The sequence below is a fragment of the Microtus pennsylvanicus genome, chromosome 18 (assembly GCF_037038515.1).
Source record: "Microtus pennsylvanicus isolate mMicPen1 chromosome 18, mMicPen1.hap1, whole genome shotgun sequence".
NCBI lineage: Eukaryota > Metazoa > Chordata > Mammalia > Rodentia > Cricetidae > Microtus > Microtus pennsylvanicus.
This window is the reverse complement of record NC_134596.1, coordinates 33,075,038-33,099,085: the sequence shown is the minus strand read 5'-3', so window position 1 is coordinate 33,099,085 and position 24,048 is coordinate 33,075,038. Positions and strand designations below refer to the sequence as shown.

The window sequence follows — 24,048 nt, the reverse complement described above, 5'->3', positions numbered from 1 at the left end:
ATCAACTCCTTCCACATCTTACTATTAATCCCATGCACTTCAAGCTTCATCCTCATTGATGAAAAAGTTTTGATTAGGTCCGGCTTCACCCAGTCGAAAAGACCTCCATCCTTCATCTGATGCCAGGGGTGTTCTCCCTTAACCTTCTAGGAACTCACTGCCTCTAGAGAAGGTGTGCATCCAGAAATCCTTTACCTTTGCCATTTCCTAGAGAGGGAAATGAAAGAAAACGGCAACCAACTTTTTGACACATAAAAAAAGGTCTTAGGTTTCTCTGAATGGTGCATTCTATGGTAAGGGGCCATTTACATTTTAGACATGATGTTTTATCATCTGAGAACAAGACAAAGTGATAAATAGGTGTATTTGCCAAATATGTTGATGGGTTACAGCAAAGTTGCCAGTTCTCAGCTGTGAAGTTCAGATGCTATCTGATGATACTCTTGGGTTTGGAGTTAATGGAAGTCCATGGTTTACTATTACATTCCAAAGTGGTTACCTTACGACTAAAAGAATATTAGGTCAGATTCCAGCAGTCGTATGTAAATATCTGTTGGGGCCACTAAGGACAGCCCAAGAGAACATGGACTCTCAAACAATTCCCTGGAATCATGAATGTGCTAACCAGTCACTCAACTGCAGAGGATTTAAAGTTTAACTGATCATCAGATAGACCAGGTGCTGGCTAGTGTTTTGTCAACGTGTCACAAACTAGAGTCTTGAGAAGAGGGAACCTTAGAAGCAGCAATGCCTCCACCAGCTTGTGGGCAAGCCTGTAAGGCATTTTTTTTGATGGATGACTGATGTGGGAAGGTCCAGATCACTGTGGGAGGTACCACCCATGAGCTTGGTGGACCTTGGTGCTATAAGAAAAGCTGAACAAGCCATAAAAAGCAAGCCAGTAAGCAGACCTCTTTAATGGCTTCTGCATCAGTCTGTGCTTCGAGTTTCTACCCTGATTTACCTTTATAATAAACCATTAACTGGAAATGTAAGATGAAATGGTCCCTTTCTTCCCCAGGTTGCTTTTAGTCATGGTGTTTACCACAGCAGTAGAACTCTAACTTAGCGTTTCTGTGCCTACTTGAGAGACTTGAGAAGGAATGCCCTGTGTTGATGTCATTATTGGCAGTCTGGCACGTAGCAACTAGTAAATGATGTGAACTTCTGATGCCTTGATACTGCATCTCTCATTGCTTATAGTATTTACTGTATGTTAGGGAGCTTGTGTGTGTGTGTGTGTGTGTGTGTGTGTGTGTGTGTGCTGTATATGCATGTATGTGTTGTTGCATTCACATGCGTCTTTGAGACCAGAGGTTGTTGAGGGTTTCTTTCTCATCACACCACCTTATTGCTTGGAACATCATCTCTCACTGACCCTGGTGCTCACCATTTTGGCCAGGCGGGCTGCCCAGAAAGCCTCCTACCTGATTCCATCAACCCAGTTCTGCGGTTACCAGACTTGTGCTGCCATACCCAGTGTTCTTGTGGGTCCTGGCAATCTGACCCAGGTTTTTGTGTTTTCATAACAAGTGCTTTGCCCATTAAGTCCTTTCCTCCATCCTTTCAGAAGCTTTTTAATAATAGCAGAGTATTTAAAGATTAATAGCTTTTGTTCACAAGATTTAGAGTTTAGAAGGATACACAAGCAAAACATTAAAGTACAACACAAGATAATTACATTAATAAAGGAATTGTGGGATCCGGTGGGGGAAGGGTAGAATTTACCCTCTCGTATGTGTGGCTAACAGGTGAGGTGAGATAGCCATCCAGGGGAAGGAAATGAGACATTCTGAAGGAAGTTCTTTGACATTGTTTCCTGGGACATTAGTAAAAGCTCTTATAGTCCCCAAATCTCCCCCATTCTCTTCCGGTTAATTGAGGTCCTTGAAAATGCTCCACTTTCAGGATTCCAGTGTTCTATACAGTACAGAATTCTAAATTGGCCACAGTTGAGGGAATTCACAACTTTTCTTTAGTGCGTGAAGAAATTAAGGTTAAAGTAAAAGGAAATATTGGAAAGGCAAGTGAAGTTTTACATTTACACTTTCAAACAGCTTTTTAAAATGCCTTCTTTATAGCTAGATTAACTTAGAGATGGGAGTGTGGAGAGAAGGTAGGAAACTCAGTGAAGTAGATTTACCTTGTCTTCCACCAGGTCTTATTGTATCTGGGAGAATGAGAGTAGCTCTCTCTCCAGGGTCATATTAGGTAATGGGGAGGGCTTTCCTGTTATTTAAAATCCACTCTATTCAAGTCCTGGTTATAAATGTTCATTAGAGCAGGAAGACAAGGCCCTTAAATTGTTCACTCTACCTAATTTATCTTTGCACTAAGATGCAAAGAAATGCCAAAGGCTAAGTGCCTTGCTCTGGGTCATGTGGCTCTCTTCCGGGCTACAGCAGTGTCTTACCCACCCCTGGAGGATGTGAACTACGGAGACACAGTGTAGAAGGGGGGTCCAACACAGAACTGTCTGAAAGACAGACCCCTTCTTATTTATTGCATTATATCTGTCTAAAATACTATGTTTCTTTTGGAATCCAGACTGGGTTTTCTGTTTGAGAGGAGACAATGATTGTCTCAGCAGTTGACAGTCTTCCCAGAAAGTCAGGGACGTAAGGACTTTTCACATTCCTGTAATTTCAAAACAAAGCACTTTCTGAGCCGCAGGGCCATTCTTGTGACCTGTCCCTCCCATCATAGCGGATGGTCAGATAATGTGGGTTTAATGATTAATACTTACGAGCTTTGTCTCCATGGCTGTTACAGCCTGGGGAAGCTGGGTGGCTAATGTCTCCAGCGAGCAGTAGTGACTCTGGTTATGTGTTCACAATCTGTTCTTTGATTTTCCCTTGGTTAAAGGAAGAGTTCCAAGGAAGTATTTTCTAGATGGCTTGGAAGCCGCAAAGTTGAAGTTAATATTCTATGTACTTATTGATTGCGTGACGAGGAGAGACAATCGGAAACAGACTGTTGCAAAAGCCAAACAAGAGAAGAAAATACGTGATTTTCTTTGTCGTTCTGTGAATAAGGTCGATAACAGTCTTTCCCCTTACAGTTTGTTTTCGCCCTTCATGAATAAACAAAATAGTGATTGAAATTTACAATCATTAAAAAAGAAATGCAAAGGCCCCTAGTCCAGCACAAAGAGAAAATAAAATGCTAACATCTGCTATTGGTTAGCTCAGCGGTTCTCAGCCTTCCTAATGCTGTAACCTTTTTAAAAATACAGTTCCTCAAATTGTATGGCTGGTGACCCCCAACCATAAAATTATTTTCATTACTACTTCATAACTGTAATTTTGCTACTGTTATGAGTCGTATTGTAAATAGCTATGTTTTCCAGTGGTCTTAGGTGACCTCTGTGAAAGGGTTGTGCGACCACCCACAGACTAAGAACCAGTGGGTTAGCTGGCGGCTCAGGTCATGGTCTCAGTTCCTGGTCTTGGTTATTAAGTGAGGAGACTGTAGACTAGTGGCTTCTAAGTCACCATTACAGGTGTTTATCATAATTTAGATGATCCCTCAGCAGCAAGAGCAGTGTATAAAACTGATAAAGAGGAGACTTTTAGAAGGGAGAATTTCTGGGAGCATCAGACATGACAGGAGTTAAGCAGAAATGAGGCTTTTGGAAGATTAGGGTGAGGGTCTTATGACGCCGGGACCTGTTAGGAGACTCACACATGAGGACCCAAAGTTCTGCTTTCTCAAGAGCTCAGAAATAAATGATTGATAGTTTGCCTTGAATTTGCTTCATTTCTGGGTTGCAAGAATGTGCCTACTTGTTATCTCTTGACTCATTCTTTCCACAAACATGCTCTGAACTCCTTTCCGGCGTCACGTGGCAAGATAAAGAGCCCTTGAGGAAATACCCAGCTGAGTGCAAGGCACAACAATCTAAGTATTTCAAGCAGGGTTTATGATGGTGGAGTTTGAACAGTGTCTTGGCTATTCTCTTCCTCCAGTGGGGGTTCATAAATCATTACCTGGAGAAGGAAAGACAATATTCTTGCTAGCACTTAAAAGCATAATAGCTTCATAGTACTTTTCTGTACAGAAGGTAGCTACCAAATTATTAATAATCAGATTTATTGAACATACCTCTACGCAAAATTAGTTAAATTGACTTCACAAATCTTTAGATTCATAGTGGAATGCTGAGCACTTCACAATAGTTTTGTGAAGCTAATATAATAAGTTGAATGATATACATCTTGTGTAGAGCTGGTTTTATCTTGGGTTTGCTATAGGCATAATCTTCATGTAATCTTTGTAGCGATGGCAAAGATGAGAGAGGCTGTGGGACAATAGAAATATAAAGCTATATTGGTTTGTTTAAAGATTATAGCAAGGGGAAGTCCAGTTTTACAATATTTTATTACATATGCTTATTTCTTTTACCCATGCAATTTGAGGAAACAGAAAAAAAGCATTGCTTTTATATACCATCTCAGCATATAGCTTTTTTCCTTTTCTTATAATGGTAACTGTCTGCATAGCAGACGCTTCTAATAAATTCATTTGGCCCTGCCCAGTAAGTCCCTGGGTGTCTTTTCCAGGACACCAATCCCACTCATAAGGACTCCTCCAACTGTTAGAATCAGAGCTCGGAATATCAACATAAATTTTGGTGAACTCAAACTTTCCACTGCATTAGAGATTTTTTTTTTAAGTTTAGCCCACATGTGTCCCACCATATTTCTCCCAGTCTGTTGGCTAAATCTATTATAGACATAAACCCACTCATCACTGTCAAAGTATCTCAGGATCAGAGCTTGAAAATCCAGTCTTCTATATATATTGTACTGATTTTTGTTTAAAAAATTTATTATAAATCTATACTAGGGTGTCTCATTCACTCAGGTTTTCATGTTTCTTTGTGAGATTATAAATAATATATGTATATATACATTGTTTTTTCTTCATCTACAGAATCTTGTGGAAGCTGCTACTCATTTGCCTCTATGGGTATGCTAGAATCAAGAATCCGTATATTAACCAACAATACTCAGACCCCAATCCTGAGTCCTCAAGAGGTTGTATCTTGTAGCAAGTACGCCCAAGGTAAAGGCTCTATTTCAGAGCTATGTCATGAGCTATTTGGCTCCATGTCAGCAAATATCACTGGCAAAAGTAAAGGGGTGGCCTAGCAGAAAATACAGTGTCTGTAGTCAGAAAGCCCTGGTGTGAATGTAGCCCCACCAACTACCAGTGGACAGTTTATCATGGAATCTCCTGCTTCCTATAGTGAGCTGTCAATATACCAAGGGAGTACTGCCTCTTACAGTATCACCTAACAGTGCGCAAAACTCTACAAAGCAGGCGTATGAGCAAATTTTCTTAGGAAATCACACAGTTTTTAAGCATTGCAACTTTCGGTTCCAATGGTGGTCTTTTTTTCACGATCCAGTTCCTAATAAAGCTATAATATCTATTTGTTTCTAAGAGAATTTAACATTCTGTCCTTAGCCTTTCAGAACTGGCTGTAGAAAAGAGTCAGATATGATTTAGAAGAAAATCCCATTTAAAATACTACCATTGTAAAGTTTCCTGATGCCAGTCTAGAGGTGGCTACTGGTCTCCGGTGAAACTGCTGCGGGTCACTATAGTGAGCTGTTCTTTCTCTTGGCGCTACTACATGCCACGTTGTACAGTCTAGACCCCAGAAGGTGGAAGCTATCAAAAGTTTCCTTATGCTCGTGAAGTACAATTAGGCAACAGAAACAAAAGCTAAGTAGGTACAAGGATGAGAATAACGATGGAGGTACAAAGCTACTGAGGATGAAGATGGGAGAGTTGATTGAGAAGGAATCAGTGGGGGGAGGGGCTATATGGCAATGACAGCACTCACTAAAGTGACTGTCTTTATGTGAAGTGACTACTTTACACCTTGACGGTGGCGCTGTCACCATCTACATTTTCCAGATAAGAAAGCAGAGGTACAGAGGTGTTCAATGGTTCACAGAGTTTTGGATTCGAACCTATTTTGGTTTCCGAGCCTCCATCACTCAACCTCTGTGCTACATTGCTCACTAGGTGTTAAATGAATGCCTCGTAAAGCTATATGGTCGGGGATTGTTAGATGAAGGGAGAATGGGGTGATTCTTTAAACCCAGAAAAACTTCCAGGGAAGAGAGAAGAAAAAAGCAGGACACAGCAGAAGTTGGCCCGCCTTCTTCCAGTGGAAATGTAATAACCATGTGTGTTTTCATCCCTAGGTTGTGATGGTGGGTTCCCGTACCTCATTGCAGGAAAGTATGCCCAAGATTTTGGGGTGGTGGAAGAAAACTGCTTCCCTTACACAGCCACAGATGCACCCTGCCAACCGAAGGAGAACTGTCTCCGCTACTATATTTCACAGTACTACTATGTGGGTGGTTTCTACGGTGGCTGTAATGAAGCCCTGATGAAGCTTGAGCTGGTCCAGCACGGGCCCATGGCGGTTGCCTTTGAAGTCCATGACGATTTCCTGCACTACCACAGTGGCGTCTACCACCACACCGGGCTCAGTGACCCTTTCAACCCCTTCGAGCTGACAAATCACGCTGTTCTGCTCGTGGGCTATGGAAGGGATCCGGACACGGGTATAGCCTACTGGATTGTGAAGAACAGCTGGGGCACCCAATGGGGAGAGAGAGGCTACTTCCGGATCCGCAGAGGAACTGATGAGTGTGCCATTGAGAGTATAGCCATGGCGGCAGTGCCCATTCCTAAACTGTAGGGCACAGTGTTCTGTACGGATCCTCGTTACTTATACAGTGACTTCATCACAGGCTTGAGACTCCGACAACAGCAATTTCAGAAGTGGGTTTCCATGAAGAGTGTTGCCTTCAAATTTAAAACCGCCTTTGATTTTTTTTTCTTTTCATATTCTCTACCAACCACTGAACTACTTTTTAAAGTACTTAGTTAAGTAAGACTTTTGTGAGCAATGGTTAAGTTGCAACATAGTGAATTTTGCTGGTCATTTGCAAGGCAACCAGATGTTTCCTGTAAAAATTTATGTATAAGTGTAGGTTTGTTTTTAAATTACAAAATCGTATAAAACACAGCGGAAATTTTAAAGATTTTAAAATAAATGTTCTTTCAGTCGGTGCTGTGGAATTTCTGTGTGTTTCAGGGAATTTCTGTCAGTGAGTCCTTCCCTTAGATGCATCTCTGCCCCATGGGAGTACCTCTTTAAGGAGGAAAAACACTGAAAATATTTTGTGTGGAGAACAACCTAGGGATCAGGGAGGAGAGGAGAGGTCGGCTGCAAAAGTGTTTGCTGTACAGGCGGGAGGACCTAAGCTCAGCCTTCAGGATCCGTGCCAGAAAAATGAGCCAGACATGCTGATACATTTGTAATCACAGCCCAGGGAGCAGGGACAGGTGGATCCCTGGAGTTCACTGTTCACCCAGCGTAGCTAAATGGACAAGTTCCAGGTCCCTGAATGACCTGTGTCAAAGCCGAGTTAGACAGTGTTCCTGAGAAGTCATAGAAAAGGTTGAACTCTCACCTCTGGCTTTGGTACCTGCTTGTGCTTCTGCACACACACGAACACACAAGTAAAAATAAAATGAAACATTTTTGTTGTTGTTTTGAGACAGGGTTTCTCTGTAGTTTTGGAACCTATCCTGGAACTAGCTCTTGAGACCAGGCTGGCCTCAAACTCACAGAGATTCGCCAGCTTCTGCCTCCCTAGTGCTGGAGTTAAAGGCGTGCGCCACCACCGCCCAGCTAAAACAAAACCTTTTAAACTTCTGACAAGGGTTATCTTCTGACAAGACCTAGTGAACCCTCAGATCCATACAGGAAATAAAGAGGGAGTTTTGATAATGTCTACATATTTAACCTATTTTTTGTGTGTCTCCTATGTTTGGAAATGTTGGTGGGCCTTTGCTGCTGAATACTAGTCACTTAGGGAGTGAACTATGCGCTGTTTAGATCTGAGTAGTTCTTTGGAACCTCTCTGGATGTTTCACAATGACGTGAAACTGCTATACTTAGTAAACAGTTGACATCTATGAAAAGTAATGTGACAGGCAAAGTAGGCAATCGGAGCTCTACAACAGTGTCACAAACCAGAAGCCATTTGAGGCTCAAAAAGACCCCAGCAGTCATAAGCTCCTTACACACATAAAGACAGTAATTTAGACAAAGGGCAAGAGGCTTCATACTGAGTCTCGAAGCTAATAGATACAGTCATGACCAAGACACAGATTTGTTGATTCTGCTTGTCCCAGAGCACCTTAGAGTACCACCAGCATCTAATCTCCTGGGATGTTACCTGTATAGTCAGCTTCTCTGGGCATTCCAAGTCTTAAGACTTGTATGTTAAACCTATTCTTTGTTTTGAGATACGGTCTCTCTATATAGCCCTGGCTGGCATGGAACTTGCTATGTAGACCAGGCTAGCCTTAAACTCACAGTGATCTGCCTGTTTCTACCTCACAGGTGTTCCTATCTATCTATCTATCTATCTATCTATCTATCTATCTATCTATCTATCTACTATCTATTTATTTATTTCAACTGACTAAAATAACATTTTCTCCACCCTTGAAGGAAAGAAACACTTTAGAAACATGCACTATGAATTCCTCTTTTGTTACTTATGTTGTTGAGATTTTTTTGTATGTTTACTGGGTTTTTGGTGTTTTGAGACAGAACGATGCTATTTAGCTCAGCCTAGCCTTTGACATATAATCCTCTTGACTCTACCTCCTGTGTCCTAGGATTGTAGATTTTCTTTACCAAGGCCACAAATACCATGTTTAAAGGTGCAGGTTTTTAAACCTCCTAGAGTTTGCCAAAAGTCTTTGACTTTCTTGTGTTGATAAGGAAGTAGATATTCTGCCATGGACACTAAGATCATTACAAAAAAATACATACAGTTTTTGTTACTGTTACCAAATACAATTTTATTTTTATTAATGCCTGTCTTTCTCCTTTGTTAGAGCTGTGTGAAGTCTGAAATATAATTGCTAACAGTCATTAAATGCTTTAGAAAATTTTTGAGGTCATATTATAGATTTGGTCCCCACTGGCTGTGGACACCACTTCTTACAATTACACTGAGTTAAGAACAAAGTTTTTGAAGAGACCCTAACTTTTCAGGCAGTCAGAGGAATAATAGTGAAGAACAAGAGCTCAAGTACTTGTACAAGTATTCTGTACTAAAAGTGAAGATAAATCTCTACCTGGGTGAGGGGAGCAAGTTTTCTAATAAGGCAGACAGCATCTTCCCCCACTGTGGTTGATGGAATTCAGTAATGGCAGTTCTTAAGTGGTGTACCGTCTTTCCAGACTGCTCAGCCATCCAGCAAAGGTTTGTTAGATAGACTTTGTTTATAATAGCACCAAAAGAAAAAATCATAGTCTGCAGACACACGGAAGTCTGGAAAAACCAGAATGAGTTCTCTGGCAAACCTTCCCAAACACATTCCCAGAAAATTTACAGAACATGTTCATGGAACAAAGGTGGGGAAAATCGAATTGAACTTTCTAATTCTGGCACAGCCCAGAACCATAATGTCCAGAATCTTCCTGGTTCTGGCTGATAATTTGCTAAATCCTAGGAAGTTTTCTTTCCCAGTCTATGCATTCATTTTTGCATCTGTGAAAGGGATAGTTTTTATTTGACTTTTTAGTCTTGATACACAGATCTTTCTTTTTAATCTTAATTAGAACAGATTGCACCACCTTCCCCCTTCCTTACCCAATCCTCTCCCACCACCCCCTCCCATGCTCCCTGTTCTCAAATTGATAACCCCATTTTCTTTGATCATTATTGTTACACGTATATGCGTAAATGTAGGAATACAACTTACTGAGTCCATTTTTGATATCTGTGTCTATATGGCTTGGGGGCTAACCATGTTGTATTGTATAGCCAGGTTGGAGCCTCAACCCTGAGAGAGATTAGTTCTCCTTCTCCCTGTAGTCATTAGGTGTCTGTAGTGTTTTTGTCTAGAGGTGGGACCCTATGAGTGAGACTGAGGTTCCCCCCCCCCCATCGCTCTGTTCTTCATTGGCATGTCCTTTGATATTGCCATTGTCCACAGTCTTATTTCTGCAAACATTTTTATGGCAGACTTTGACAGCTGTCCTTCTGGTGTTTTGGCTCTTCAGTCTTTCCACCAGCTCCTGTGCACGTTGCCTGAGACAGATGCAGGAACTGTGATGATTGTTACTCTGAGTTCTCTACCTCTAAGGTCTTATCCTAAGACGTGAATGATGTTCAGTTGCCTTTTAAATTGGACTTGAGTGGTGGTGCATGCCTGTAATTCCAGCCCTCCTGAGGCAAAGGCAGGCAGGTTCTGTGAACATCTGAAGTGAGCCTGGTCTTCACTGTAAGTTCCAGGCCAACTAAGGTTATACAGTGAGATCCTGTCAAAAAAAAAAAAATAACCCAACCCAATAAACAATAAGTTGATTAAAATTAGACTCTCTACTTTGCTACTTAAATCCTTGGCCTTTCACCTTAGACCATTCCACTCAAGTAGGGAAACTAAAGAAGGTTGATCATGGTGGATGATCATTTTGATGTGTTCTTGGATTTTGTTTGCAGTAATTTGTTAAGTATATTTGCATCTATGTTTATAAGGAAAATTTACCTGTAATTCTCTTTTTGGAGATAGTCTTTGTGTGTTTTAGATATTCAGAGTGACGGTAGCCTCATAAAATGAACTTAACAAAGTTTCTTCTGTTTCTATTTCGTGGAATAACTGAAGGGTATTGACATTAACTATTTTAGAAAATCTGGTAGAATTCTGTGCTAAAACCATCTGACCCTAGACTTCTCTCTCTCTCTCTCTCTCTCTCTCTCTCTCTCTCTCTCTCTCTCTCTCTCTCTCCTTTATTCTTTCCTTCCTTTCTTTCTTTTTCATCTTTTTTTTTGGGGGGGTTGGAAGAATTTTAATGATGACTTCTATCCCCTTAGGGGCTATAGGTCTATTTAAGTTGTTTACCTGATCCTGATTCAACTTTGTTAAAGGGTATCTATTGAGAAAATTATATATTTCTTTTAGATTTTCCAATTTTGTGGAGTATACTTTTTAAAGTATGACCAAATAATTCTTTAGATTTCCTCAGCATCTGTTGTTATGCACCCCTTTTCATTTCTGATTCTACTAATTTGGATCTTCTCTGCCTATCTTTTACTTTATTTGAATAAAGTTTTGTCTATCCTGCTGATTTTCTCAATGAACCAATTTTTTTGTTTATTTGATTCTTTGTATTGTTCTCTTTATTTCTATTTTATATTTTTTAGCCCTCAGTTTGAGTATTTATTGCTCTCTACTCCTCTTAGGTGTGCTTGGGTTTTTTTTTTGTTCTTCAGCTTCAGGTGTGCTGAGTATGACATCTCTTCTTTTTTAAAATGTAGGAACTTAGTCCTATGAACTTTCCTCCTAACCCCATTTTCATTGTGTCCCATAAGTTTGGGTAAGCTGTGCATTGATTTTCACTGAATTCAAGGAAAACTTTAATTTCCTTCTTTATGTCATTTAAGAGAGAGTTGTTTGTTTTACGAGAGTGTGGAGGCTTTCTGTTGCTCATGTTGTCTTTTAAATTCAACTTTAATCCATGATAAGATGCAGGGAGTTATTTCAATTTTCCTGTTTATGTTTTCTTATTTTGTGACTGCATGTGGTCAATTTTGGAGAAAGATCCATGAGGTTCTGAGAAGATGGTATATTCTTTTGTATTTGGATGAAAAGTCCTGTAGATATGTTAGGTCCATTTGGTTGCTAACGCCTATTAGTGCCATTATTTCTTTGCTTAGTTTTTGTCTGGGTGACCTGTCCGTTTGTGAGGGTGGGGTATTAATGTGTGAGGTTCATGATATGTGACTTAAGAGTTAGTAATCTTTATTTATTTATTTTTTTTTGTTTTGTTTTTTGTTTTTTGCAATAGGGTTTCCCTGTGTAACAGTACTAACTGTCCTGGAACTACCTCTTGTAGACCAGGCCTTGAACTCACAGAGATTCACCTGCCTTTGCCTCCCTAGTGCTGGGATTAAAGGCAAGCACCACCACCACCAGCCAGTTTAAGAGTTAGTAATGTTTCTTTTACAAATGTAGATTAATAGAAATGGGTTAAATTAAAATGTAAAAGTTAGCCAATAAGAAGCTAGAGTTAATGGGCCAAGCGGTGATTTAATTAATACAGTTTTTGTGTGATTATTTTGGGTGTAAACTCTCCGGGTGGCTGGGACGAACAAGCCGTTTCTTGCAACAGGTGTATCTATTTCTTCTTTTGTATCTTCAATGCCTGGGAATCACTCTTACATCTCTTGTATTCTGTTAGTGATGCTTGCCTGTACACACAGAGATAGATGATAGAAGATAGATAAGTAGATGATAGATAGATAGATAGATAGATAGATAGATAGATAGATAGATAGATAGATGATAAATAGATAGAAGGCAGAAGATTATAGAGAGACAGACAGGTTGATAAATGATAATGTAAAAACTAAAATTAAAGATATATATATCTATATTTAATTTATATATATATTTCAATATATACACTTCAAGTGCATATGACCTTGTCTGTTGGTGATCAAGCAGCCACTGTACCCAATACAATATTAGCTGTAATAGAATGATCTCATTGAAAAATAATTCTGATTCAAAACAGAAATTTGCCTGAAATTTACTGGGCTATATGATTGAACCTCAGCCAACCTTCTGGCCAGTCAAACCACACTTTATTGGTGGTGACAACATTAAAAACCACAGAAGATACACAAGTCCTTGAACAGAAAATGCGACATATGGTTTGGTCTGTATCTTTTACTTTTTTTCCTTCAAAAGCATATTTATCAAAATCCCTTCTCCCCAGTGACATTTAAAAGTAAGTAGAAGGACTGACTTAACCTTTCTCTTCCCAACTCTGAGGCTCTCATGCTCATGCACCTCTTAGATTTTTGAACTTCGTGTCCTAAAGGAAAACTCTTTTGTAGAAATTCTATTCCATAGGTGCTTAAATGTGGGGAAGTGTGGTAGAAATTTCAAATTCTGTAAATTGAGAAAAAAATAGCAGACCTCTTCCTTCCTCTAATGCAAAAGGTCTAAACAGATTGAAATTCTGCCAATCAATTGGAAAGAAATAAGCTGGAGAAATAGCCTGCCCAGAGGTAATGAAGGAAAAGCCATGAAGTTCAAGCTGCGCATACAAAGTAATCAAGCAGAATGTTTTCCCTGTGATATGTTTTCGGAACATTCAAGCACATTAAATAGTCTTGTTGTAGTTTAAGATGAAGGATAAAAATAAGTGTTTTATATCAGATTTTTTATACCCCTATTCTGTTTGGCAGGGGACAGGACCTAGAGTTAAAATAAAAGCTGTGACTCTCCTTAAAATTGATCACTAAGCCATCATGAGAAATTGACACGGTTCCCAAGAGAATGAAGACACAATACTAGATCTTCAATCTGAGATACCCGGGGGGGAGGGGGGATGAAACATCAACAGAAAGAGTGTTGAAGGACAGGATTGCGCTGGGGAGATGTAATGACCCTGAGAATCAGTCTCCTGGTTCTGAGTGTTGGCTCCTCTGAGGTTTCCTAGTTGGGCTTTGTTCAGTCACTGAAGAAAAAGGTCTATATGTCAGTGTCTTTGCCTATTAAATGAAACACTAAAACTTATTTTAAAGGATTGAGTGTTTAAAATGAGTGTTGATTGACACGTGTATGTACTTGGTATATGTGTATGATATTGATATTGATATGTACATGTATGTTAGAATAACACACTTGACATGGCACATGCAGGAGAATCGAAGAGAAGGGTAGAAAAATATGATTAAACTAGGAAATAAAGTTTCCGTAGACTTATCCATTATACCTAGAGGTCTCTTTTCTCCAAAGCATTCCAGCTGAATGTAGTCTTATCCCTTGGGACAATTTGATAACGTGACATTGAGGATTGTCACAATTGGAAGAGGGGAGCATGCTATAGCACATTCCGTTGATAGAGACCAAATAGATAAGAGTACATGGGACAATGACAGGGCATTCTTCCACATGGAGAATTGTCTAAACAAAATGCCAACAGAGTAGTGTTGCAAGGTAAGTTTGCAACTTAGTGACTTCCTTCCATTCTTTCCTAGCACCAAATAATTATTATGGTCTTTGAAGAGAAGGTTAAAGTTACAACAGCAACAGAAGCTGGAGATGGTTCAGCAGTTAAGAACACTGACTGTTCTTCCAGAAGACTTGTGTCCAAGTCCCTGAGGCCATGAGGTGGCTCACAACTACCAGTAACTCCATTTTTAGGGGATCTGTCTCCTCTTCTGGCCTCTGTGTGCATCAGACATGCATGCAGGACACAGACATACACGCAGGAAAAGCACTCATATAAAACATAATACACATTTTTAAATGAAAACAGAAATAAAGCTATAGCAAAATCTTTCAATAGGAAGAAAGAACTGCAGTTACCCTTGAGGCTCAAAAGGAACAGTGAGCCACAGACAAGGAAAAGGAGTGGGTGAATGCAAAAGCGATAAGAAAAGCAGCAGGCACGTTCTTTCAGATTCCAGGGGGTAAGCTGAGTTTTCGTTCCATAGTAGTATCTAGCCAAAAGGAAGAAACTGAAATTTTAAAAGTTTGTAAAGTTATTAAATACACAGCTAAAATGTATAAGAATCAGTCGTTACTAGGCCAGAAATGGCAGTGAATCCTATATGTCTGTGTGTGTGTGTGTGTGTGTGTGTGTGTGTGTGTGTGTGTGTGTAGCAAATAAGAAGGTATAAGGAAGATTGGAGGCCCAATCTTTTTTACTTCCAAAGAGCACTTCAGGGAGCCGAGAAAATGTTTCAGTGATTAAGAACATTGACAGCTCTTGAAGGATACTAAGGTTCAATTCCTGGCACCCACATGGTGGCTCCAAACCTGTCTGTAACTCTAGTTACAAAGCATCCACCACCATCTTCAGGCTTCTGTGGTTTCCAAGCATACATGTGGTACACAATCATACCTGCAAGCAAAACAATCCACACACACAAACTAAAAATAAAAAGCAAGGAATACTTTTTAGACTGCAGAAAATGATAGCTCATTCCGCTAGAAAGATGGGTACATTCTTCCTACGTTTTGAACGCAACTTCGGGAGACTCATAGAAACAGGAACCTGAGTGTAGGGGAATGTCTATAAACAGGCAATTTTTCTCTAGCCCCAAAGCTCAGGGATTTGCATTGTTATAGGCGGAACGGAACCAGTGGTGTGACTTGGCCAGCGATGTGCAGGAAGCTGTAGTTAGCTGACTCATCTTTAAATGACAATCCCACTCAACATCATCACCTGTGTGAAGACTGGGCTTCCTGCTTATTTCTTGGGTCTTAGTGGATCTCTCTCAGTCCCCAGCCTCTCTTATTTTCTCTGAGATCAGGATGCACATCTGCTACCCTCACCTCTTGATTCAAAGTCAACCAATAAAGCCCGGCCAGGTTAACAATACCAATAGGGTCAATTGAAAAGCAATTCTCACTTCCCTTGCTTTGGACTTAGTCATTTTGTGCCAAGCCTGGACCACTCGTCACATCTACTGTTGCTAACCACAGGAACAACACTGCTGCCCTTCCGAAGCCTCCCCCTAATGTGTGCTATTGCTTACTCTGACAGTCTTCCAGCAACTTCATCCAGTGAACACTTCCAAATGGTCAATTCTATTCTGTTCTTTGAAGCAGTTAGTTCTGTCTTCATAGCTAACATTGATAGCTACCATTCACGGAAGTCTCACTTTAACCAATCATGTAGTTAAGTCCTACCTACATCCTGTGTCATTTCTCATGAAGTTCATCTTCTACAAATAAGGAATAAGACCAGTAAAGTAACTTGTCTTAAATGAGTGAGCTCATACATTTGCATGGAATTTAAATTCAGTCCAAGCCTGAGAACCAAACCTGTTGAATATTCAATAATTTCTTCTGTTTAATATGATATTTTTATTGATTGTTTTGGAATTTCACATCGTGTACCCCATGACACTTACTTCTCAGTCCTCTCGTGTCTGCTCCCCACCCTGTGACCTTCCCACAAAACAACTAAAATTTTAAAAATGTCTAATTTTTGTTATCAATATTTGTAGCACACCATGGCCCTCTTCGCTCCATGCACTACCATAATGGGCAAGTGCCTGGAGATTGAAACACACAAAGATACACAGACAAAGACACAGGTCATCCTTGAATTCTCCAAGAACGCCCCCTTTATTGTGTACCAGAGCTGCTTATATAGGGATCCTTAACTGATAGCCACACCCCAGCCAAACCCACCAGAAACCACTCTCCTGCCATCAAGAACTTCTGAAGGTATCATGCTCAGAGCAGCTGCAGGCTGTCTCAGAGCAGAGGAAAACAAGTTGTTTACCAGAAATTCAGGATCTGGGAGGTTCACAACGCCCAACAAATATTCTCACTAAAGCATGGGCAAACTCTCAGTGGCCTGCCCTTTAAAGCCATCAATATGGAGAACTATCTTCAGCATCCTTACTACACTTTTAAGAGTTCTCTTTGATGTCTTTCTGCTTAGGCTGCTATTTTGGGGAAAGAGGTGGGCATTGGGGGGGAGGAGTAAGAGTTGTCACACAAGTCTTTCATGTTGCTCTTTCACAACTTTGTGACTGCAGCCATTGATATCACTGTATAAGTAGCTTCCTTGCTCTTTATAGTCAGTGGGAGCATGGGCCATTGTGCCATGGGATTCCACATAGTTTCTTTACATAGTTTCTTTTCTTTTCTCTTCTCTTCTCTTTCTTTCTTTTCTTTTCTTTTTGATTTTTTATGACAGGGTTTCTCCGTGTAACAGCCCTAGCTGTCCTAGAACTCACAAAGATCCACCTGCCTCTGCCTCCCGAGTGCTGGGATTAAAGGCGTGCACCACCACCACCTGGCAATTTCCTTTATATCTCTATAAACCATGAAATGTAAAAAGACACCTTTCGCATCATAAACCAGGATTAGTTTTTAAAAGCTAAGGGAAAGATGAGCTTTTTTCTGGTACTATAACAGAATATCTGAGATTGAATAATTTATGAAGAAGAATGTTTAGAGACTGCATGTTTTGTGAGTCTTAGATTATAGTAAGACACCTGTGTTATTCCTTATCTTGGTTGAGACTGGAAGGGAAGCAAGCATCCCAGGAAGAACAAAAGAGAGGTAGGCTTTCTTTGCAACCGTTCAGTCCTTTGGTGACTGATGAAGCCCCATCCAGGTATTGATGCCCGAGGGCTCTGCTATGATCCAAAATCCATCGACTCAGCTCCACCTCTCAAGGCCAAGCATCAGCATGAATTTTGGGAAAGACAAACCGGATGCAACCCATAGCAGGCAGTCAGAAGGGATCTGGTGAGAAAAGGATGTACATCTTTCTAACACAGATAGGGTATTCCAGCCGACTACTGCAAAGGCAGAAAAATTCCTTTCATTTCAACCAGCACTTACCAGAAACATGAATTTGGTTTGGCAGATCTGACTCTGAGCAGATGTGCACCAACTGCTGTGTGCTTGAATGAAGATAGTTTCTTGCTGTGTACTCAGCCTCCTGGAGGACTATATGACTTCCTCAGCAATAGCTGGGGAAGCATTGAGGGCACCATTTCTCCTGATACGGTGAATAGGTACAAAGACTATGAAAGATAATGGAGGGTCTCTCTGTTGTATTTTACATGCCTAGGGTTTTGGTAGAAAGACAGCAGCCAAGAACAGTCTCCCCAAAATGCAGGGTACGTAACAGTTAAATTCAGTCTGGGATACTCATAATTGTCTTCTGTTTGTTTGAAGCACCTACCTGCTGTTTGGGGTAATAAAATAATAAACACAAAGAAGATCTAGAAATTTTTTGCATGCCTTTTTATTTAAGGACCTTCAGAGCCCTTTAGCACTGACTGCTGACTTTGAATGGCATCCCCGAATCTTCTCCCATGGGAAGCCTCTCTGGCTTTGTTTGGAGAAAGTTTATAGAATTAACCCAATAATATTTACACTTATAAAAATGTTGGAACAACCTAGACTTCCAACAAGTTTGCAATGGATTGTTTATATACAAATTTGAAAATCTGTAATATCAAACGTAACTATGCCACCAATATAATGACATTAAGAACTGTTTACATTATAAATGTGGGTAAATGATGCTGTGTTTTGCTGTGTAAGATGCAAATGGACTTGTAAATGCCTTCCAAAGGGCAGGAGGATTATGAATGGCTATGGTTTTTTTATCTTAAGTTTATTATGAATAACAGAAAAAATAATCTAAATTTGCATGGCCAAAGGCCTTGGTTGCTTTAATGTGCAAATTTTTCTTCTAATGGAAAGAGTCGCCACCTTAATCTTTCCCTCTATCAAACGCTATCCCTCTTCAAGGAAGATCCTTTGCCTGCTTACTTTGATTTGGCTGTTGAAATCTGCCTGCCTCCAGGTCATTACTTTGAAACTACTCTTATTAAAGTAAGCAAAATCCTCCTTGTTGCGGGAAAAGTTTCTGGGTTTTATCTCAGCATTTGATATTCGCCAAGCTTGCAGTCAGTCCGCTCTTTCATTCCAGGTTCCTGGTCCTCCAGTTATTCCTCAAATTTGATGTTTCTTTAGTCTCCATACCATTTTCCATTTCCCTGTCTTCTCACTGTCCCTCGGGGAGACCACACATATTTAATATGTACCACGTATGTGCTGGTGAGTCCCAAATATCTCCTCCATCTCTAAAGCATTTGGATTCATTATCCACTGTGGCATAATACATTTCTTATACATTCTAGTTACTTAAACCAGCATCCATTTGTTGTCTTACAAATTTGTGGGTTAGAAATTTCTGTCATGGGAATATCTGGGGACTCTTGACTTTGTGCCTGTCACAAAGCTACAACTGAGGTATACAACCCAGGTCTGCAGTCTCCTTGAAGACACAGCTATGACAGGCTCACTCCGATTGAAGAAGCAATCCAATAGTTTGTAGGCAGTTGGACTGAGCGAATTCCTCACTATGTTAGCTTTCTTTTGCTGGGACAAAATGCAAGAGGATGTTATCGCAAACAGGGACGGATTTATTTTGGCATTTGGTTTTAGTCCATAGTCATTTGGCTCTGTTGCTTATGGGCCCTGGGTGGGGGAATCATTGTGCCAGGGAGCTTGTGATGAATCACTGTGCCTACCTCATGATGCCTTGGAAGCAGGGATGGGAGACAGCAACAAGGTAGAGTTCCCAAGGGTGTGTTACCAAGAGCCCTCTTCACTTCCTTCAGCTGGGTCTCACTTCCTAAGTTTCTGTCACTGCCTAGGATTCCATCCAATTATAAAGGCATCCGTGGATTATTTTTCTGATAAGGTCAAGAGTAAATCAGTTTTCTAAAAGTCCCACCTCTGAAAGAGTTTCACTAAGGGTTAAGCCTTCAGCAAATAAGTATCTAGGAGCAGTTCATTGGTTGATTGATTGACTGTTTTTGCTCTTTTTTTCTTTCTTTTCTTTTCTTTTTTGTTTTTTTTTTTTGTGTGTGTGTATGTTTCTTTTTTTTTGTTTTATTTTTTGAGACAGGATTTTGCTGAAGCTTTGGAGCCTGACCCGGAACTCATTCTGTAGACCATGCTGGCTTCAAACTCACAGAGATCCTCCTGTCTTTACTTCTGGGTGGTGCCACCACCACCCAGCAAGACACACTCTCTTTATGTAGCCCGGGCTCACCTTCTGAGTATATTACAAGTACGCACCATGACAGCTGGTTTAGAAGACATCTTTGATGTAAATCATAGCCCTAATTGTAGAAGGCCACTTTCGTGTCTTGCTAAGTGGGCCTCTCCACCCAGTGAAGTTAGCTGCACTGATGCTTAAGAGCTGTAAAAAACAAGAGAGCACCTACAAAACAAGGCAGGTTTAATCATCTTCTGTGATCTGATTATAGATGAAACAGCTCAACATTTTTATATTCTGTTGATCAGAAGCAAATGATTCAGGCAGATTCCCAGGAAGTGAGGAATACTGGGATGGTTCAGAGAGAGCTGCCGTCTACAACTATAAACCAGATGTCTTTGTTTTCACTCATCATAGAGATCAAAGTCCCTTTAGCGGGAGCTGAAGAGAGATGGCTTATTGGTTAAGAATGCTGGCTACTCTTCCACGGGATGCAGGTTCAATGTCTAGCATTCATATAGCAGCAAACAAACCACCTATAATTCCATTTTTAGGAAAACTGATTTTTTTCTTCTGGCCTTCTCAGGCACTAGTCATGTATGTGGTACACAGCCATACATACAGGCAAAATACACATACACATAAAAGAAATATTTTAAAAAAATTAAATGTTCCATTCATGAACATATGAACACATCTATGTCTCATCTCCAGTAAAAGTTTATTTCCTGGCCGTTAGTGTAATGGCACCATCATAGAACAGTTTTGTACTCAGAAAGACACAAAACAAAAGTGGGAAGAGGACCATGAGGATAGAGCACTGGTTCTCAACTTATATGGGTCACGACCCCTTTGGCAAACCTCAATTTCAGAAAGTATTCATATTATGATTCATAAAAGTAGCAAAGTTACAGTTATGGAGTAGCCACAAAAGTAATTGTATCAATGGAGGGTCACCACAGCATGAGGAACTGGATTGAAGAGTCACAGCATTTAGGTAGGTTGAGAACCAGTGTGCTAGAGGAAAGAGATGGAAACGAGTGAGGAAGAGCGTAGTGAAGGAAGCCAAAGATGAATTTCATAGAGAATTCAAGATACAAGCATGCGCACACACACACACACACACACACACACACAGAGGAAATGAGGGTTGAGGTTTAGAAAGAGACACCTGTATTCTTTTCTTTTTACACCTAATTAATCATATCCTCTTGACACTGATAATTTTCTAATACCTGCTAGAGTTCTCTCCCCACATCTCCATCGTTAGCTATCCAGTCTGTGAACTGTGCTCCTGATGCGGCCTCCAGCACACCCTCGTCTTGGAAACCTTGCCATTTTCCAATCCAACAGCAGTGATAAGAGCACATTCTATTTAAGATTCCTCACCACTTTTTAATATGTCAGGCATATTTTGAGTAGAACAGAAATTTGTAGAAATAAAAATTCAGCAAACTTGTGGTTTCTATAATGTAAACTACTGACATGCAAAGACTTCTCAACTGAGATATACTTGTGTTAAATAGCAAGCATCCTGATGGGTTTAGTTCTCTAGTTAAGACATATCAAAACTCCTTAATAAGATACAGGAGGAAGTTGCTTGCAGTGGAACCAAAAGCTATGGAGAAAAAGAAAACAGTTATGTTTGTTTTAGTGGATATAAATTATCTTCAAAATCATCTTTTTGGGAGGCCAAATCCCTTGAAGACACTTGTGCCCTGTTACATAACTTCCCGGTTATTTTAGTTATTAAAAGCTTCATACCAGTTCTCAGACATTCAGAACTATTTGCTGTATTGTTGCCACATCGCAGGGGTTCTGCCAGTCCACAGGGTACTGAAGTGAGGAGAGAAGAACAGGGGCTTCGGAGATAGGTCAGTCAGTAAAGGGCAGTCAATCATGAGAGCCCAAGTTTGATCCTCGGAACCCATTAAAAAAAGAAAAACTCATCTAGCACGGCTGTATGTGCTTGCAGTTCCAACACTGGAAAATAGTTTCAGGTGGATCCCTGGGACTTGCTGGCTGGTTAGCTACGGCAATTTGGTAAATATGAGGTCAGTGACAGATTCTGAACAGAAACAAGGTGAATGGCAGCCTGGAGAAGACCACATGAAGTTGATATTTGGCTGACACACAACACACAGAAGCACACTAACACACACGCGGGCAGAGAGAGGGGGAGAAGGGGAGAGGGAAAGAGAACTGACATTTTTTGTTGGCAGCTCAGAACCTGAGTTTCTCCCCAGATCATATGAGACTCCATTTGCTTCCAATGTGAAGACACTGTGGTCTGCTTTGAACAAACCCACTTTCTTTCTCTAGCTTGGTCATGGGGTGAAGACGGCTAAGAATGCAGATGGCATTTTCTGATCAGTCGTGGTTTAATTGGTGGTCAAATATCTCCAGCATCACACGCGAGGGAACGTTCCTAGTTTTACACTGGCTGTCTGTGAAGCAGCTGCCTACACATCAGCAGACCTCAGCTTGCCAGCTCTAAAGTGGAAGTTGCTGCCTGGACTCATTTCATTCTATTGCCCAGATTTCAAGGCAAGAATCACTGGATTCCCTGAAAACAGTCCTGATCTTCATACTCATTTTCACTGGGTCAAGCTCCCAGGCTCAGAAAACAGTCGATACTTATAATCTTGACAGCCCCCATTAAAACTGGTTTATGGAAAATGACCTTTCATGGGGACATACGGGAAAGAATGAGAAAAACCCTTAAGATCTGGTTTGGCAGAAACAATCTCCTGTTCAGTCATTTACAGTGTATCTGGCACTTAGCTGTGGTACTTTGAGGCTGGCAGTTAAGTTACCTTGGCCAAAGACCAAAACTCTAGCATTAAAAACTGATCTTTAAATCTCCTCTTTAGTTAAAGACAAATTTAGAACACTTAACAACCATTTACGTGTCAAAAATAAGATATTATGTTAACCTGATTTTAGTCAGATTATGCCTGTCCAAGGGACCATAATAATTGATGAAATAGTAATCTTTTTTTTCATTTCTGAGATGGGGCTTCTCTGTGTAGCCCTGGCAACTGTTCTATGGGCCAGGCTGGCCATGATCTCAGAGACCTACCTACGTCTTCCTCCTAAATGCTGGAATTAAAGGTGTGTGCCATTCACTCTCAGGTGAAATAATCTTCTTTTGAATAGCAGTATTTCCTTTACATTCTCTTCAAGACAACCTTTGAGAGAGTTGGGGTAAGTTTATTTTTTAAGGTTTATTTATTTTTAATATACGTGAGTCTGCGTGTGTGTGTGTGTGTGTGTGTGTGTGTGTGTGTGTGTGTGTGTAGGTGCATGCAGAGGGCAGAAGAAGGTATCAGATCTTCTGGAGTGGAGTTAACAGGAAACTATGATGTACATGGTTCGGGTGCTACAAATTAATATAGGGTCCTCTGCAAGAATAGTCCATGGTCTTAAGCACTGGGCCATCACTCCAGCACCACGGGAGAGACCTTTAAAGCAAATTCTACAGATATGAAAACCCAAAGTGAGACTTAGATCTTGGCTTGGGGTATTCAGAAAAATAGTACATGAATACAGTGTAGTAGGTCTTGAGTTGGTAATTCTTTCTTTAACCACATCTGGTAGTGAATAATAGAACTGTTAGCCAGAGAGATTTTAGAGAATTATTCATGCCTTCTTAGCTCCAGTGTTTTATGATCATCATGAAACAATTTCTTTTTAAATAAAATTTTATTTACTGTATGTGTATAAATGCCAAGTATGTTGGGTACCCATGAAGGCCAGAAGAGGGCGTTAGATCCCTTGGTACTGAAGTTATAGACAGCTGTAAGCTGCCCAACTTGGCTTCTAAGAACTGAACTCTGGTCCTCTGGAAAAGCAGCAAGCACATTTTCCCTGGCCTGAAGTAATCTCCTACTAACTTATTATAAGAGAGGTAAGTCTGGTTGTCCACAAATATCCCTATAATTAGGGATTTCCGGGTGCTGTGACTCCGAGTCCCAGAATAAAGCACTCTGAAAGCACGGGGGCTGGAGTTTAGATTCAGAAGCCGGGTGAAGCCTGAGGTAGCAGTGCACATCTGTAATCCAGCATACCTAACCAGAGATGGAGAGCAGAGGCAGGAAAATTCCCCCAAGTTCACATGCCACAAACTCAGAAACCCTGTTTCAAAACAGGTGGAAGGCACGGACTGAGGTGCCAGGCTGCCCACTGGCCTCCACACGGCACTATGCCATTTACATAGGAACACTCACACATATTTGAACACACACACACATAGTACATGATATATATATCAAACCACATAAATATATTTCCTATTTTAAGAAATTAGAATTATTTATGTTATTCTTTACTCTAAAAACACATCTTAAATGGGCTATATAAATTAATCTAGAACCTTCTATCATTTTATTATAATAACTCAATCTTGATAATAATGTTTCCTACCTTCC

The 24,048-nt window shown here is 40.4% G+C and overlaps 1 protein-coding gene across 1 annotated transcript in view; it reads left to right on the top strand.

Annotated features, from left to right (window-relative positions):
• The window catches only part of Ctsc (cathepsin C), a 31,393-nt gene extending 24,296 nt beyond the window's left edge, over positions 1 to 7,097 (top strand). Inside the window, exons 6-7 of the mRNA XM_075953239.1 lie at positions 4,936 to 5,067; positions 6,222 to 7,097. Coding sequence (XP_075809354.1) covers positions 4,936 to 5,067; positions 6,222 to 6,724 — 635 coding nt within the window. The 3' untranslated portion in view covers positions 6,725 to 7,097. The remainder of the gene's footprint in view (positions 1 to 4,935; positions 5,068 to 6,221) is intronic.
• The last annotated feature ends 16,951 nt before the right edge of the window (positions 7,098 to 24,048 follow it).